The sequence below is a fragment of the Ochotona curzoniae genome, unplaced genomic scaffold (assembly GCF_017591425.1).
Source record: "Ochotona curzoniae isolate NIBS_2020 unplaced genomic scaffold, NIBS_Ocur_1.0 contig_4148, whole genome shotgun sequence".
Taxonomy (NCBI): Eukaryota; Metazoa; Chordata; class Mammalia; order Lagomorpha; family Ochotonidae; genus Ochotona; species Ochotona curzoniae.
This window is the reverse complement of record NW_024466146.1, coordinates 5542020-5559963: the sequence shown is the minus strand read 5'-3', so window position 1 is coordinate 5559963 and position 17944 is coordinate 5542020. Positions and strand designations below refer to the sequence as shown.

At 52.4% G+C, this 17944-nt stretch overlaps 1 protein-coding gene across 2 annotated transcripts; it reads left to right on the top strand.

Annotated features, from left to right (window-relative positions):
- Positions 1 to 3637: 3637 nt before the first annotated feature.
- METTL21A (methyltransferase like 21A) lies at positions 3638 to 17944 on the top strand. Of its 2 annotated transcripts, XM_040984408.1 has the most exons (4): positions 3638 to 3708; positions 4785 to 4950; positions 6261 to 6372; positions 17144 to 17944. In XM_040984408.1, the coding sequence occupies exons 2-4, from the start codon at positions 4807 to 4809 to the stop codon at positions 17539 to 17541; spliced, it is 654 nt and encodes a 217-aa protein (XP_040840342.1). In that variant the 5' UTR covers positions 3638 to 3708; positions 4785 to 4806; the 3' UTR covers positions 17542 to 17944. The 2 variants fall into 2 exon arrangements, with proteins under 2 accessions (XP_040840342.1, XP_040840341.1); XM_040984407.1 differs by lacking the exon at positions 3638 to 3708 and having other exon boundaries at positions 4694 to 4950.

Genomic DNA, 17944 nt, shown 5'->3' with positions numbered 1-17944 from the left:
ACACTGCTCCCTGGGCAGGGCACCGGTGGATGAAAGGTGGCCAGAGTCTGTTAAATAATACACAGGGGACAGACATTCTTTTTATTAAAGATTTATTTACTTATTTTTCTTGGAAACGCAAATTACAGAGAAGGTGAGAGAGAGAGAAATGTCTTCCATCTGCTGGTTCACTCCCCAAGAGGCCACAATGGCCAGAGCTGAGCCAATTTGAAGCCAGGAGCCAAGAGCTTCCTCCAGGCCTTCCATGTGGGTGCAAGGTCTCAAGGCTTTGGACCGTCCTCCACTGCTTTCCGAGGCCACGAGCAGGGAGCTGGATGGGAAGCGGGGGCCACCAGGATTGGACCCAGTACCCATATGGGATTCTGGGATGTGCAAGGCGAGGATTTAGCCACTAGGCTATCAAACCAGGCCCAGTCATTTAATGCAGCAGTTTGCATGCTGAGACAGTCTCAGTGCCCACGGAATACCAGGGACCAGGCTCCAACTCTCACTCTTGCTTCTAGCTTCCTGCTAATGTATTGTGCGGGACACAGCAGGTGAAATCTCAATTGGTTTAGTCCCTACTGCTCATCCATGTGGGGGCCCAGACTGTGTTCCCGGCTACTGGCTCCTGCCCTAGCCCAGCCCCAGTCATATGGACACCTGGGGAGTGAGTCTGTAGATGGGAGGTCGTTTTCTGTCTCAAAGAAAAAAATATAGAATTACATAGCTTACCACCAATTGTTTTTTCCCTGAGTATGAAATACTTATTTTTAAAATTATTTTTTATTAGAAAGTCAGATATACAAAGAGGAGTCGAGGCAGAAAGGAAGGTCTTCTGTCTGATGATTCACTCCACAAGTAGCTGCAACAGCTAGAGCTGAGCTGATCTGAAGCCAGGAGCCAGGAGCTTCTTCCGGGTCTCCCACACAGGCGTAGGATCCCAAGGCTTTGGGCTGTTCTCCATTGCTTTCTAAGACCACAAGCAGGGAGCTAGATGGGAAGTGGGCAGCCAGGACACCAATTGGTGCCCACGTGGGATCCTGGCACATGCAAGGCTAGGACTTTGGCCACTAGGCAACTGTGCTAGGACCCTGAGTATGAAATATTAAATTACAAATATTCATGGGGAATCATCAGCTTTTTGGGTAGAAAACAGAGCTCTATTCAGTGGGTATGTTAGTATACAAGTGGTATATTTTCTTAAACATTCTGGTTGGCACTTCCTGAGCTGGTTGGTAACAGTGAGAACACCAGCAGGGCTCAATGGCTTGTTATTATCGTTGAAAGTAAGTGGCATTTTTCTAAGTAAACTGTAAGCAAACATAGAGAGGCAAATACCCTACACTAGCAGGATACTGGAGAGACTGGGAAAGTCTTCATTTTAAAATTTTTCTTATGGCAGGGCAGAGGGAGAAAGTATTCCCACTGACACATTCATTCCATAAATGTCCACAATGGTTGGGCTGTGCTTGGCCAAAGCCGGGAGCCAACAGCCGCTTGCAGGTCTCCCGGAGGGTTGGCGGGGCTCAGTTACACCCGTCTCCACTGCTGCTGCTGCCAGTCTGTCCTGGAAGGAAGCTGGAGTCAGGAGCTGGCGCAGGGAGGAACTCAGGCTCTCTTGATTGCTGGGCCAAACACCTGCCTGTTGGCTTTTAAGTCGAGAAAAGATGGTGGATGCGGAGAAGGAATGACGGAGGGCAGCATGGCTGTGGCCGGCTTTGCGGTTGAAGAACCTGGTCACTGGAGAGGCTCAGTAATTACTCAAGGACATCCCACTTCAAAGTGTCACAGACACGGCAGGCACTGGGTGAGCAGCAGCTCCAGACACCTGCGTCTCACAGCGGAGTGCCTGGGCTCAAGTCTGGCTTCACCCTGGATTCTAGCACCCTGAAATTCCAACCCTTGGAGGCAGCAGGTGGTGGTTCAAGTACGCAGGTCCCTGCCGAACTGATGGCTCCTGACATTGGCTCAACCCAGCTGTGGCTGGGGGCTGGGGGGAAAGGGGGTTGCCGGGATTTGGGGAGTGCATCCGCAAAGGGAGATCTCTTTCTCTCTAAAAAGTTTTTCTTTTTTTTTAAATTGTCTAAGGCAGAATTTAAAACATCATAGTGTTTCTGATCCCCAAGGCCCCATACCCGTGAGTGTCAAAATGTCTCCTCAGAGCAAAGGGGCAAAGAGTAGAGAAAGGTGTGTCTGGCACGGTAGCCTAGTGGCTAAAGTCTTCATCTTGCATGTGCCAGCATCCCATGTGGGCGCCAGTTCTAATCCTGGCAGCCCTGCTTCCCATCCAGCTCCCTGCTGTGGCCTGCGAAAATCCAAAACCTTGGGACCCTGCACCCGCATGGGAGCTCCAGAAGAAGCTCCTGGCTTTGGATCGGCTCAGTTCCGGCTACTGTGGCTGCTTGGGGAATCACTGGATTGGAAGATCTTCCCCTGTCTCTCCACCTCTCTGTATATCTGACTTTCCAACAATAAATAAATAAATCTAAAAAAAAAAGTAGAGAAAGGTACAAAAGAGGAAGAGAAAAATGAGAGAGGACTAGAGAAAGTAAAAAAAAAAAAAAAAAAAAAAAAAAGGAGCAGAGAGGGAAAGGAGAGGACCAGCAGAGAGAAGGGCGACCAAAGAGGGGGAAGACCCTGCCTGGTGGTCTCGAAGCCCAGTTCAAGTCACTGGGGCAGCCCCAGCTCTCAGCATTCGCTCTTACCAAGACCAAGGTCGTCTGGAGAGAGGTCAGGATGTCCCTGCGGACGGGGTTGGCCCCTGCCTGCACCTGCGGATCCCTGGGAAGCCCTCAGCGCTCTGGAGGAGGCGGGAATTCGCGCCAGTTCTCTATAATCAGATCCTAGCGGCGGCAGCGTTGGGATCTCGGTCAGGAAGCCAAGCAAACATCCTTAAGGGGGAGGAGGAGGAGGAAGAGGAGGAGGAGGAGGAGGAAGAGGAGGAGGAGCAGGAGGAGGAGGAGGCCGGTTCCACCCCAGCCCCACGCTCTCCCAGAGGCTGTGGCGGGTGAGTCAAGCCTTGGGGTCTAAACAGCAGATGCATTAACCAGCTGCCCCGGGAAGAAGTAGTGGACCGCACAAAATATTGCGGCTACTGCCCCCATCCGAATCTGGGGTCCATCGGGAACCCTTGGTTCCCGTCCATTTAAGATCCAGGCCAGGGCCCGGCTACCTGCTGCCCACTGCGCCCTCGCGCTTCAGTCGGAGAAGGGTTTTGTGACGTCTGCATTCTGTTCGCTTACCTCACTTTGGGGACATGGAGAGGAAGGGACCACCACGCATTCTTTGGAGTAAACTTTCTCACCCGCCGACCACGTTTAAAACGAAAAGGCAAACCACACCAGCGAGCGCGAGAGCAAGAGCACGGAGCGTGTCCACCCGCACCCAGCTGATGGCTTCCTGGTCGCCTCGGCCAGAGCGCCCCTCGCTCGCTACGCTCCCACTTCCCTTGGCGGTCGAAGCAGCAGCTTCCCGCGGCCAGGCTCCGGTACCCAGCCCGGTTCCCCAGACTGCCCGCTCGGCTGGCCCGCGACTCCGCCCCCAGGGCGCCGCGAGCACCTGCCCCGCCGCCGAGACAGGGTGGGCAGCACCGGAAACGCGTGTCTCGGGGCGGGCGCCGCCCGCCTGCGCCCGCCTCCCGGGGGGCTCTTTAAGGCCGGCGGTTGCGTGGTCACCCGTGGGGCAGGGCCAGCGTGGCTCGCCCGACGCGGCGCCGCCTCCCGAGCCGTAAGTAGCCGCGTGGCTGCGCCTCGGGATCCTGGGGTTGCGCCGGCGCTTGTTCGCGCGTGCTTTCCGCCCAGGGCGCAGCGGGTGACCTGCAGGACCCTGCTCCGGATTCCCACCCTGACCCCTAACCGTTCCTGGAGTGCTGGGATCGGCAGGAAAGAAGGGCCCCGCTAGCCTGTGGGGGCTGGGGGCGGTGCAGGTTTGGGGGAAAGGGGTTCGGGGAGGCGCCCGAGCGGTGGCCTCTGGGTGTGTCCGCTGGCGGCTCGGAATCCAGCCGTAGCGGAGCAGGGTGGACAGTGTTCTATCCGGCCGGCAAGAGAAGGTAGAATAACCAGTCGGTTCGCAGCCAGCCCGAGCGCAGCTTCAGGCCAGTGTTGTCACAGTAAAACGCCCGGGTTTAGCCGCGAGATCAAAACTACGGAGAGCGCGAGCCGCCCAGCGGCCAGCTGCGCATCTGCAGACAGACGCGCTGCCGGTCCGGGGCCTACGTGGTCCTGGGCGCCGCTGGGCAGCTGCTGCGGCTCCGGGAGTGGCCGGTTGGCGTGCGCAGGCCACCGTGCCAGGGCTCGACCGCTCTTGGGGTGTTTTTTTGGCTGGAACCCAAAGTCACATCTCACTTCCAATAAGGCTTCCAAAACATGCTGTACCAAAGAGGTTAGACAGATTTCCCCACTGTTTTCTTCGATTTTGTAAATCAATCTTTTTTTTAAAAAGAAGATTTATTTATTTTTATTACAAAGTCAGATATACAGAAAGGGGGAGACACAGAGAGGAAAATCCTCCATCCGTCCAATAATTCACTCCCCAAGTCAGCGCAATGGCCGGTGCTGTGCCAATCCAAAGCTGGGAACCAGGAACCTCTTCCAGGTCTCCCACATGGGTGCAGGGTCCCAAGGCTTTGGGCTATCCTCTGCTGCTTTCCCAGGCCACAGGCAAGGAGCTGTAGGGGCCAGTGCCCATATGGGATCCCGGGGCGCTTGTAAGGTGAGGACTTTCACGACTAGGTTACCAAGTTGGGCCTGAGAGAAAATGCACATTGTGGCTTGTGTATCACCCTGGATTCTTTTGCGTGGCAGGTGTGATTGAAGAGCTAGCGCCATGGCCTTGGTGCCCTATGACACCGCAGGAGTGGGGCTCCAGAAATTCCACAAGCCGCTCACCACCTTCTCCTTCGCAAACCACACGATCCAGATCCGACAGGACTGGAGGCACCTGGGGGTCGCAGCAGTGGTATGGGATGCGGTGAGTAAGCCTTGGGGGAAGGGAAGGGAGGGGAGTTGAAATGTCAGTACTGGATTATTGAAGACTGGTCTTTTTAAAAATAAAACCCACAGCTTTATTGGGGGGTATAATTCAGCATACGCTGCACCTGTTGAAGGCACGGGATTTCAGTTTGTTCGGGGGCAAACGTCGGCACCTCCATTTTAGAGCATGTTCCTCCCCCTGTCACCCGGGTCGCTGTCATCTTGCCAATCCTGGGTCCCCACTGCATTGCCTTTTGAAGGTGCCCACGTGAAAGCTGAGGGAAGAGAAGTGGCTTGCCAGTAGCAGCACTTTGAGAAATCCCATCACAAATTATGAATAATGACAAGGGGTGGCAAGTGCCAAAAACACAAGAGTGACCAGAGCAGCTGAGCTCCTGGGTGTGTGTGTCAGCTCTGCTCCAGGGGTGTACAGTGAAAAGTTTCGATAACATGGAGGCTTTTAAAATGTGTTTACTTATTTTATTAAAAGAGTGAAAGAGAGGGAGATAAAAGAGATTGTCTAACCCCTGGTTCACTCTGCAATGATCAGAGCTGCGCTAGTCTGGAGCCAGGAGTCAGGAGCCTCCTCCCATTCTCCCATGTGGGCCAAGGTCCCCAAGCACTTGTGCCATCCTCCAGTGCTCTCCCAGGCCATTAGCAGGAAGCTGGGTCTGAAGTGGAGCAGCTGAGACTCCAGCCAGTGTCCATCGGAGATGCTGCTCTCCATAGCTAGAGAGTTAACCTGCTATACCACCATGTCAGCCCTTCCTTTGTGTAGGGTCTCTAACTCACACAGCAAGTTATTGGAAACTTTGGCACTTAAGCCTTCTGCCCCACCTGTATGCCGGAGAGCCCCCGTGGACAGTGCCGGTGTGGGATGTATCTCGGGAGGAGCCCCCGTGGACAGTGCCAGTGCGGGATGCATCTCGGGAGGAGCCCCCGTGGACAGTGCTGGTGTGAGATGCATCTCAGGTTACAGACTTCCTGTGCTGCTTTGCCCATGTTAGGTCATGGTGGGTTTGCCTTCCCTTAGTAACTAGCCTTCCCTTCACCAAAGTCACATTGTGTGCATGCCAGTTCTTCCAGGTTATCTTGTAAACCTTCCACTTACACTTGGGGAATGCTTTGTGCTTGCCCTAGGATAGGTGGCCTGGGGCCAGAGCAGCTGAGCTCCTGGGTGTGTGTGTGTGTAGTGGGCGGGGAGTGTCTGTGTGCCTGGTCCTTTGCTGCCCATGCTTAGGACCTGCAGCCCTGCAGAAGCCAGAGCGATTGTTGATATAATTGTGACCACCCTGTGTTTTGTCTCAGGCTGTCGTACTTTCCACGTATCTGGAGATGGGAGCGGTGGAGCTCCGGGGCTGCTCGGCTGTGGAGTTGGGAGCTGGCACCGGGCTGGTGGGCATAGTGGCTGCCCTGCTGGGTGAGTGAGAGGCACTGCCCTCTCCCTGGTGAGCAGGACTCACAGGGGGCATTGGCTGTTTTCCTGCACAAAATTCCCTGTCATTTTCCCCTTAATAGGTTGGTGTCTTTCCCTTGTATTCAAGAGTTGTGGGCCCTGGTACTCTCTCTTTTTATTTTGTTTTTAAGATTCATTTATTTTTTTATTGGCAAGTCAAATTTACAGAGAGAAGGAGAGACAGAAAGAAGGATCTTCCATCCACTGGTTTCTTCTGGGTCTCCCATGCGGGTGCAGGGTCCCAAGGCTTTGGACTGTTCCCTACTGCTTTCCCAGGCCACAGGCAGGGAGCTGGAAGGGAAGTGGAACAGCCAGGGTGTGAACTGGTGTCCATGTGGGATCCTGGCATGTGCAAGGCAAGGACTTCAGCCACTAGGCTACTGTACTGGGCCTAGCCCTGGTACTTTTAACTCCAGGAAAACAGTTTTTTTGTTTGTTTGTTTTGATATTCGTATTTCTCATGTGTGATGACAGACTGACCTAACGCAGCTTGGATTTCAAGGAGGATAATTTTTTATTAGTTTCAGGTGGCCAGAGCCATCCAGGGCAGAGCTACTCCTGGGCAGAGTCGGAGTGGATGGCCTGTTGCCAAGCGTGCTGCTTTTCCTCCCCTGGGGCAGGTGGGCCAGCCGCGGTCTTCTAGGACAAAAATGGCATGGACAGCAGACAGTTCTAAATCTAAGGATTTGTTCTTTTGCAGGGAGGGTGGGTGTTGAAGGTGGGATTGATAAACGGGCATTAATTTAGGCCTGGAGCACTTTGATGTCTCATTTTTATTTTTATTAGTCTTCGTTGACTTTTTTCTATAATTTCTGACTCCCCTTGTTCTGGCTGGTCTGTCCAATGATGAGCATAGACAAGCTTCTAAGATACCCTCGCTTCATGCTGTCCCGTAGGGCTCTTGTCCACCTGCAGTGTCCGATGTGGCAGCTCTGGGGGAGGCTCCGAGAGCCTGCCTGTCCGTCAGGCCCTCAGGTGTGTTCAAGTCACACGTTGGTGTGAAGATCTGGGCTTCCACAGCACTGGGAACTCATCCCAGGGTCTGTAGACACTCCAAGACCTGCTCCGTTTCCTCTTTGGTTCTCTTTTTCTGGCTGCTCGTTTCTGTTTCCAGGGTCCTTTTTGTCTGCTTAGGTGTAGCCTTGCCAAAATTTGGCAGGGAGCATTTGCAGGGGAGGCGATGAAAGGAGAAGTGTCAGTAGGTTGGTTTAGGTTTCCCTCTGTGTAAGGCAACATCCCGTAAGGCCTGCCTGGTCCCGCAGCTGACCTTACGCCTGGTCACGTGTGCTGCGTATCACCTGAGGTTTTCAGTTTTCTTCTTCTTCTTCTTTTTTTTTTAATGAATTTCACTTTTCTAGGAATTATTATATTAAGTTTTGTTTTTAATATTGTTTACGTAGTTGAAGGATGCATGCTCTTGTGGGTCTGAGGTTAAGGTGAGGAGGGTCATGGTATGGAGGAAGGTGGGTGGGTAGGAGAATGTTTCTTTTTTTTCTTCTGCATCACGAGGTGGGAGTGGGAAGGAGCGGCTGCTACTCCTTGCTGTCGAACTACTTCAGTACCCGGTGATGGGGGACAGTCATTTAATGACACCTTGACACCCTGACGTGCGGGAAGGGTGTTCCGAGGGTGTTACTTGAGCGGTTTTGGTAGTTCTGAGACATTGTCGGCTTCATCGCACCAGGGTTGAGAAAGTCTTTCCAGGGTCTGTTGGCTGACCAAGTCCGCATGAGTGCATCCCAGATCCAAGCACGTGCTGCGAAGCTTAGCCAGGAGGGGGTTCCAACCTTCCTGCTCTCCTACCTCTGCCCAGGTACTCGATGTTGATTAGCTGGCCTGGATGAGCTGGCTGTCATATTTCCTGTGTGCATCTGGGCTGCACAGGGACAAGCCAGGCAAGTGAGGCACAGTCCCAACACATAGACTCCGAAGTCGGACCACAGATATGATTTCCTTGTGGCTGGGGTTTGAGTTAGACAGTCCCTAAAGGAGCATCATCTGGGGTGACCTCAGACTTGGGTCTTGTATGCACCAGCCAGTGCAGGGTCAGGTTTGGTCAGTCACCTGCACCAGCCAAAGCATATACCAGTGGCTTCCGCTGCCTGGTCAGTTGTGCCCCCAGCCTCCTCTCTCACATGAACTGATGGGCCTAGCCTGTCGCAGGCTAAGTCTTCATGCATACTAGTGGGTGCCATAGCCTAGTTGGGATGACCCCAATAATCCCCAGCAGGCCCACCCCAGCCCCAGGGTTTACATGTGCCAGGGTGTGCTGTGGTCTAGTCCGGTCAGTCCTGCATCCCATCTGGTTCTTGTGCACACTCATGGGTGTGGCAGCTTAGCTCAGCCCACCCTGCCCCCAGATCCGGCTCACAGATATGCTGATGGGTGCTGCAGCCCAGCCTGGCTTAGCCTGACCTGCCCCAGCCCTGGCCCTCTTGCTCACCAATGGGAGCTGCAATCTAACAAGTTTCCCTACCAGGCCGACTCCCAGCCCCAGATCTCCTGTGTGCTGGGGGGTGTTCCACCCTGTTTGGTATCATCTGCCCTGAGTCCTGGCCTTGGCATGTCCCGGTGGGTGCTGCAGCCTGGTGCACCTCAGCCTCCTTTCAGCTCAGCCTGTCATTACTCTCCGTATAAACCAGGGGGTGCTGCGGTCCTGCAGAGGTGAGCCCACAAGTCCCCTAGAGAGTCTGCCCCCAGATCCAGTTCTCTTGCTTTCTGGTGGGTGTTGCGGCCTAGCCTCACCTGGCCCACAGCCTGCTCCAGCACTTGCAAGCAGGTGCTGTGGCCTAACCCAGATAGGCATGCCCCCCAACCCCAGCTTTAACATGCACCAGTGCATGGCGGGTGATGCTATTTAGACCAGCCCAGGTCTCCCATGTGGGCAGGTGCCTTGGCCTGACCCAGGCATGCCCTCTCGTTTCCCTCCTTTTTAAACTACTCTGTCTCAGCTCCCTTGCTGGCTGTGAATGCAGTGGTCTGATTCGTGAAAGACCCTTGAAGTCATTCCTTCGCTGTCAGACATTCCCTTAGCCACTCCCACTGCATCATACCCCATGACCCTGTTTCCTGGGCAATCTGCAGCCCTCCAACCTAGGGACCAGGGTGGTGTGTCCCAGCCCAGTGTACCCTGCCTTCCCCACAGACTTTTTTTTTTTTTAAGATTTATACATATTGGGCCCGGTGCGGTGGCGCAGTGGTTGAGGTCCTCGCCTTGCACCCCCGGGATCCCATATGGGCGCCGGTTCTAATCCCGGCAGCCCCGCTTCCCTTCCAGCTCCCTGCCTGTGGCCCGGGAAGGCAGTCAAGGACGGCCCAAAGCTTTCGGACCCTGCACCCGCATGGGAGACCCGGAAGAGGCTCCTGACTTCGGATTGGCATAGTAACGGCCGTTGCGCTCACTTGGGGAGTGAATCATCGGACGGAAGATCTTCCTCTCTGTCTCTCCTCTCTGTATATCCACCTTTCCAATAAAAAAAAAATAATAAAAATAAATCTAAAAAAAAAAGATTTATATATATTTAAAGATTTTATTTTTTAATGGAAAGTCAGATATACAGAGAGGAGAAGACTTAGATAGGAAGATCTTCTGTCCTTTGACTCAATGCCCAAGTGGCCAGAGCAGCCAGAGCTGAGCTGATCTGAAGCCAGGAGCCAGGTCTTTCATCTAGTGATTCACTTCCCAAGTGGCTACAATGGCCAGAGCTATGCCGATCCGAAGCCAGGAGCCAGGAGCTTCTTCCGGGTTTCCCACATGAATGCAGGATCCCAAGACTTTGGGCTGTTCCCATCTGCTTTCCCAGGCCACAAGCAGAGAGCTGGATGGGAAGAGGTGCTGCTGGGATTAGAACCGGCGCCCGTATAGGATCCTGACACGTGCAAGGCGAGGACTTTAGCCACTAGGCTGCCGCACCAGGCCCTTGGCATATTTCTTTCCAGTCACGCTTCCTCATGGTTCTCTCACTATGTGTGTCTGTGTCTGCACGTGCGCGTCAGTGTGCACACGTACATACATGTATGACTGATGTGGTGAACGTATGTCATCGGCATTTCTTGGCGCTGCAGTGTGACCTTCACGCTGTTTGCAGTCGCTACAAAGCATTAGTATGGAGAAAGTTTGAAGTTGAAGCCTGAAGGTGAGAAAAAGTTCATCTCTTTATAGATAGAAGCTGCAAAAGTAGTGACTTCAAAATGTCGAAGGGCTGGATTGTTCCCCTTTGAGTTTTTTAATGTTGCTTGAGGGGAGGGTGGAAGGAACTGCCATCTCTTGGTTCACTTCCAAGTGCCTGGGAGCTAGGAAGTCAGTGCAGCTCTCCCAGGTGGGTGGTCGGGAGCCAAGCACCTGCTGCCTCCCGGGGTGCACGGCAGAGGGAATCTGGAATTGGAAGTGGAGGTGGGACTCAGACCAGGCACCCCAGCATGGCATATGGCCTTCCTGCACTGTGCCAAGGCTCATTGTTCCCTTCTTAAAAATGCTTTTTTTTTTCAGGATTTATTTATTTTTATTGGAAAGTCAGATTTACAGAGTGCAGGAGAGACAGAAAGATCTTCCATCCTCTGGTTCATTCCCCAAGTAGCTACAGTGGCTGGAGCTGAGCTGATCTGAAGCCAGGAGCTTAGAGCTTCTTCTGGGTCTCCCACATGGGTGCAGGGTCCCATGTCTTTCAGCCATGCTCCACTGCACTCCCAGGCCACAGGCAGGGAGCAGAAAGGGAAGTGGAGCAGCTGGGACATGAACCAGCACCCATATGGGATTGTGGTGCGTGCAAGGAGAGAACTTTAGCCGCTGGGCTATTTGCCAACTCCTAAGTAATTTTGATGATGTTTACGTAGCAGGTAAGGATTCATGCCCATGAAGACCACTGATTAGGATAGGGAGGGTTGAGGTATGGGGGAAGGTGGGTAGAACAAATGCTTCCGGTTTTCCTTTTCCCCTGTTTGAGTGTGGGGTGATGTCTACTTGATGTCATCTTAGAAACCCCGAAGTGGAGAGCAGCACCCAAGGTTATCGCTTGAGTTCTGAGACACTGTGGGTTTCATTGCTCCAAGGTTGAGAAAAATCCTTCCAGAGTCCATTGGCTGACAGAGTGCATCCCGGACGCTTGCTGCCAAACAGCCAGGGGAGCTGTCCGACCCGTTCTGTGTTCCATCTTCTGACATGGCACGCAGCATCCTCTGCAGGTGTAAATGAGCTGGCTGTCTTGTCCCCAGTGTGCACCTGGGCATGCCATCCTCTGCATAGGCATCAGCAATCGAGGAGGCCCAGTCCTGACACATGCATGTGGTCCAGGTCAGCTAACAAATTTTATGATCTTCTCTGTGATCAGAGTCCACTGTTCCAGTTGGGGAGTCCCCCAAGAAATCTCACCTGGGGTGACCCCAGATTTGACTTCTTGCATGTGCCAGCCAGTACCGGGTCCGGTTCAGTCCAACACCCACACCAGCCTGCACAGCCACTGGTGAGTCTGGTTGCCTGGTCAGATCCGTCCCCAGCTGCAGGTGCTGTGCGAATCGACAGGTGTTGCTCATTCCATCTTTAGCTCTTTGTTGAGCGTGCTTCTGTCTGCTCCCGCTGTCTGGCTGGAGAGTGCGCTCCTCCCCACCCGGCTATCGGCCCCTGGTTGGTCTCTTCCAACCCATGTTCTCAGCCATCTGCCAGGTGGCCCTGCCAGGTGTTGGGGTCAGTGAGCTGTTGCGGGTCTCGGGGTTTCTAGGCCTGTCTTAAATCCCTCCCTTGTTGGCCATGCCCTGGGATCCCATTCAGCCTTCCTCTGGCCTGCCTGCTGTGCTTTGCGTTGCTCCTTCCTCCTGGTTCATGCCACATCATCCTCGGGTAAGCCCGGAGCTCCCCTCTGGGGGAGTCATTCCTTGACCTCTGCTCCCCTTAAGGGAGTCTCTTCAGTGTGAGCATGTGGTTTCCGGTCACACCCGTGTTCCTGATATTTTCTTTCTCATTCTGCATCATGCTCTTGCACGTGTCTCTCCCTTGGGAGACTGAGCTCTGGGTAGGAACATTTTTTGAAAGATTATTTTATTTGAAAGGCAAATTTATATAGAGAAGACACCACACGCAAGGGCAGAAAGAGAGAGAGAAAAAGAGAGAGAGGGAGAGTGTCTTTTATCCACTGGTTCCAGATGCTTGCAACAGCTGGAGCTGAACTGATCTGCAGCCAGGAGCTTCTTCTGGGTCTCTCACATGGGTGCAGGGTCCCAAGACTTTGGGCCATCCTCTACTGCTTTCCCAGGCCCCAAGCAGTGACCTGGATGGGAAGTAGGGCAGTCAGGATATGGAACAGGGCCCATTTGGGACTCCAGTGCTGCAAGGTGGAGGATTAGCTTGTTGAGCTACTGCTCTATCTCCTGGGTAGGAGCATTCTTGCACACCACGTGTCTGTAGCATGACATGCGTGCTTGACTCCTTGGAGAAATCACAACACTGATATCTTTACAGGAGTAAAAGTGGTGACCTGTGTTTACGTGTTCTTCTTCCATTGCCGAGTGACTGCGGGCTGTGTGGTCTCGTGGGGTCAGTTTCCACTGTCGTGCTCCACGTCAGTGCTTCTCCCTTCCTCAGTGTGAATCTTGCCCTATTGTTCTCCGCCCTTCCTTGCTTCCCTGAACTGACAACGACGCAGGTTACATGTGTGGCTGCCTGTCCCTGCGGTGCCTGTGCAGCTGAGCTAGGCTGGCAGAGGCGCTCTTGCCCGTCCTCACTCCAGACTCCTCAGGCCCCTCCGGGGGTGCTCAGTGCTGCTGCACAGTCAGCCTTCCCTCTGCTAGCTGACTCATTCACATTTTGCTCTAGGCCTTCTTCCTCCACCCTTTCTCCAGGCCGATGCCATTTCTTCTTGGAGAATACTGATTCACTTCAGAAGTTTCCTTTGTTTCTGATGCCACGGGCAGGAAGCCTGGCCTGTCTGGTGCCTGCACTGGCCAGAGCTTAGAGCCTGACCCTCCACTCAAACAGGGCTCCTGTTGAGCTGTGTCCTCCCCCCATCACGCCCCACCAAGTTCTCGTGACCATGCACATTGGGTTACTTTCCCAATTTTTTAAAAGATTAATTTATTTTTATTGGAAAGGCAGATTTACAGAGAAAAGGAGAGACAGAATTATCTTCCATCCAGTAGTTCACTCTCCAAAAGGTGCAATGGCCAGAGCTGATCTGATCTGAAGCTGGGAATCTCTTCAGAGTCTCACGTGGATGCAGGATCCCAAGGCCCTGGGCCATCCTCTACTGCTTTCTCAGGCCACACACAGGGAGCTGGATGGGAAGTGGAGCAACCGGGACATGAACTGGTGCCCATATGGGATCCCGGCACTTGCAGATAGAGGATTAGCCGATTGAGTCATTGTGCCAGTCCCTGGCTTCCCCTCTCCTTAGGTGAAGGGAGAAGTTGCTCCGGTGACTGTTTCTCAGTGGGTGGCAGGTGACCCTGGGATCTGCTCTCTGGAACGCCAGAGAGCAAGCCAGCTCTCACAGATGACCAAGATCGTGTCGGAGGACACTGGCAAAGGGCGCAGTTTGTGGTTACCTGAAACTGCCTTGCGTATGTTTAATCCAAAAGCTCATACCACAGAATAAACCCAGCTTGTTGTGTCTCTGAAGATGTGGAGAAACTGACTGTGGTGTATGCAAGGGGCTGGGGAGGCCAGGGGTATCCCACCTCATTCTGCTGGTCCCTATACCAAATGAGTAACAGCACAGCGATGGAGAAAAGCCTCTCTTTGTAGAAGTTTCTCAGCAATTGCAAAGGGAATATAAGTGAGCCAGAGATCTGGGCATTGATGATCAGCAGCTGCTTACGTCACAAAAGGACAGCCTACAGAAGGAATAACTGCCTCTGGCATGGTTATGTTCGAAATACCAAACTCAGCAAATGTATCCACAAGACAGAAGCACCTGCTGGGCTGTTCCAGCAGCCAGGCCAGGACTGTGGGATGGTAGAGAACATACGTGGGGTCTGCTTCTCCCCAAAGCTGCGAGGAAAAAACAAACCAAACCCAAGGCACTGGCTAGCTTAGAAGAATGTAAGACACTCTACATGCTCCTCTTTAAAGAAGCAAAGCTCCCTCAGCCGGGCTGTGATGTTTGGGGCTGAACACCTGTGTGGTGAGCCTGCAGGGATTGGGAAGGGTGTGCTTACAGAGAAATCTTCCGTCTTCTGGTTCATTCCCCAACTGGCCTCAGCCAGAACTGGGTGAGTCTGAAGCTGGGAGCCAGAAGCTTCATCCAGGTCTCCCACGTGGTTGCAGGGGTGCAAGCACGTGGACTATCCTCTGCTGCTTTCCCAAGCACATTAGCAGGGAGCTGGATTGGAAGTGAAGCAGCTGGAACTTGAACTGGTACCGATATGGGATGCTAGTGCTGGGAAAGGTGGCTTTACCCACTATGCCGTGGCACTGGTCCATCCCTTTAGACTTTTACCCACCTCACCTTGTCAGTGAGGCCTTCTCTATCTGCCTGATGTTCAACTTCTCTTTTCTCCTTTACTTCCTATCATTTGTTGTGTCTTTGCTACTTCATTCCTCTCCCACCCTGTTTAACCTGTTTTACCAGCACATATACTGATATTTTGCTTTCAGAAGGTCAACTTACTGCCTGTTCTGATTGTGAGACGGATGGAGTGGGCTTTGTCCCATGGCTGATGGCAGCCGCTCATGTATCGGTAGAGATGATGAATTGGATGTTCCAGGAGAATGGCCACGTACATTAGATCCTGTTGGACTTGTGGAACACCTGGCAGGTGAAATAGCCCCTGGCATCCCTGAGGCAGGCATTAGGGAAGGTAAAGTGGACGCAGAGGTGATGGTAAGATGCACAAGCACTCCAGTCTCGTCAGCCAGGTGCTCTGTGAACTGTTAGGAAATGCAGAGCTGAAGTGCTAAGTCAGGTTAGAAAATCTCTTATTATCAGAAGACCTGAAAACTATTGAATTCTGCTTTCTGGGGAACACACTGTCAGGTGGTGAATGGTCCAGTGGAAGGTCCAGGCCCGTGCATTCGAGCAGCTTGAATTTTCATCACCCTGGCAACTGTAACTGGCAAGATGCATTACACACGGGGGTGCGTTAGTAGTGGGTACAGGCTACCACTGACATGGCACGAATAGTCGGGAGTCCTGTGGGGAACCCCCGTGACAATTATAAATTGAAGAAGCACGCAGAAGATTTTGTGCGGTGGTTGTGCATCTCAGAATTTCTGGGGTCCACACTAGAGGCGGTGATGCATGATGGTGTTGCTGCCGTGTAGGTGAGGTGTCTCAGTGCACACCATTGACAGGTGCTTCACCCAGACGTAATAACTTCTGCTCAGTCTCTTTTCACCCACATTGGTTCGAAAGAATTAGGCCTTCTAGCTCCCACCCATAGCCTGTCCAACTGATTGAGAAAGCTAAATTGCCTTGATAAGTAGAAACATAACATTAAACATGATCTAGCAACTTAACTGATATTTTAAAATAATTCCCCCCCTTATTTTTCCCCCAAATACTTGGAAATGTGTGTTATGAAAACCCCATGCATGGATTTCAAAACAAATTTTCTGTGCTAAAATAAGCTCATGTTTCATTTTTCCACAAACTGAAGTGGCCTTGTATACATATTATATAAACAGATACTGAGTGCTTTAAAAACAGGGATTTCTTACTAGTTAAAAAATCCCTGGGTCCAACATGAAGACTCAGTGGCTGAGATCTTCTCCTTGCAAGCACTGGCATCCTGTATGGGCCCAGGTTCATGTCCCGGCAGCTCCACTTCCCGTCCAGCTCCCTGCTTGCGGCCTGGGAAGGCAGTGGAGGGTGGCTCAAGGCCTTGGGACCCTGCACCCGCGTGGGAGATGCTGAGGAGGCTCCTGGCTCCTGGCTTTGGAAGGTGTTTTCTGTCTCCTCTCTGTAAATCTGATCTGCCTTTCCAATTAAAATAATTACATTTAAAAAAATAATAATAATAATAAATGAAACATTTCTTTTCAGATTTCTTTGAGCGACGGACACATGGCAGAAAGCAAGATCCCATCCACTTTTTCACTCCCAAAATGCCTACAGGGGCCTGGGCTGGGCTGGGCTGAAGCTAGTTGGCAGGAGCCTAATATGTGGTCATCTCTGCTGCCTCTTAGGGCCTGAATTAGCAGGAGGCAGGAATTAGGGGCTGCCTTCAGCTCTTCTGAATTCTGCAAGCAGAGGAGTCTGTAGCCAGAGCCAGGAATTGAACCTAGGCACTGTTTTAACTGTTGGGCTAAGTGCATCTTTCTCGTGGTAGCCTGTCTGTCTCTTTGGTGATGTCTTTTTTTAGACTTCATCAAAACAGCTTTTTGCTGTCTGCTCCTACATCTTCATTCTTGGATTCTATTCCCGCCCCCGTTCCCCCCCCCCCACGCCCAAGATCTACCGACATGAGGATGGCAGCTTAATGTGTGAAGATGTGTTGCGAGAGATGCCCACCTTGGGCAGATGAGCTGTGCTTGCAGAGCTCAGGAGTGCCAGCCCCTTCCCTGGGTGACTGCACTTTACAGGCACAGCTGCAGCGTATGGCAGGTGTATCCGAGAGGCCCGTGCCTGAAGGCTCACTTTGTGCACACAGCCAGTGATGGAGATGCTCCTGGCATTGTGCTCATCTTTGGCAGCAGTTCGCAAACGCGTAGGAGCCCAGCAGGCGAGCGAGCGTTAGCTCTGCCCTGTGCTTCACTGTTGAATTGTGCTGACTTGCGCATTGCCTTCTCTTTAATCCCACCTTGTAGGTGCTCAAGTGACTATCACAGATCGAAAAGTAGCCTTAGAGTTTCTGAAGGCAAACGTTGAAGCCAACTTACCTCCCCACGTCCAGCCCAAGGCTGTTGTGAAGGAGCTGACTTGGGGACAGAACTTGGCGAGTTTTTCGCCTGGAGAGTTCGACCTGATACTTGGAGCCGACATCATCTACTTAGAAGAAACATTCACAGACCTTCTTCAAACCCTGGACCACCTCTGCAGTGAGCGCAGCGTGATCCTGCTCGCCTGCCGGATTCGCTACGAACGTGACAGCCGCTTCTTAGCGATGCTGCAACGGCAGTTTTCTGTGAGTCAGGTTCACTATGATCCTGAAAAAGACGTTCATATTTACAAAGCACAGAAGAGCAGCCAGAAGGAGGAGTTATAGTTGGTTGCAACTTGCAAGCGTAGCAGCATTGTGAATGTCCACCAAAGGCCCACCCTGGAATTGCAGCCATAACCTGGGACCACCTTGTACGGAAAGGTTAGAAGATTGAAAGCCACGCAGCGCCTCATCCCACCATGATGTCTTCTCATAGTTCATGCCCTCGGAACCTTCGTGAACATTAAAGGAGAGGATGAGCCTTTGTATTCTGTGGTTTCTGTATCCGGGGCTTCTCCCTCTTGTCAGTTTCACTGTTGACATCATGACAGTCTGCTCCAGAAATTTTTAGAACTTGCTTTGGTGAGGACAAGTCTGGTCAGTTGTAAACATTCTAAGAAATAGAGGATTTAGTCCAGATTTTGAATTCTCTGAAAAGAAGAGTTTTTTTTTTTAATGAAAGATTTAT

Coding starts and splice junctions, on each gene's coding strand:
- METTL21A (XM_040984408.1), top strand. CDS start 4,807: ATGGCCTTGGTGCCCTATGACACCGCAGGAGTGGGGCTCCAGAAATTC. Junction 4,951..6,260: donor CAGCAGTGGTATGGGATGCG/GTGAGTAAGCCT, acceptor GTTTTGTCTCAG/GCTGTCGTACTTTCCACGTA. Junction 6,373..17,143: donor CATAGTGGCTGCCCTGCTGG/GTGAGTGAGAGG, acceptor CCCACCTTGTAG/GTGCTCAAGTGACTATCACA.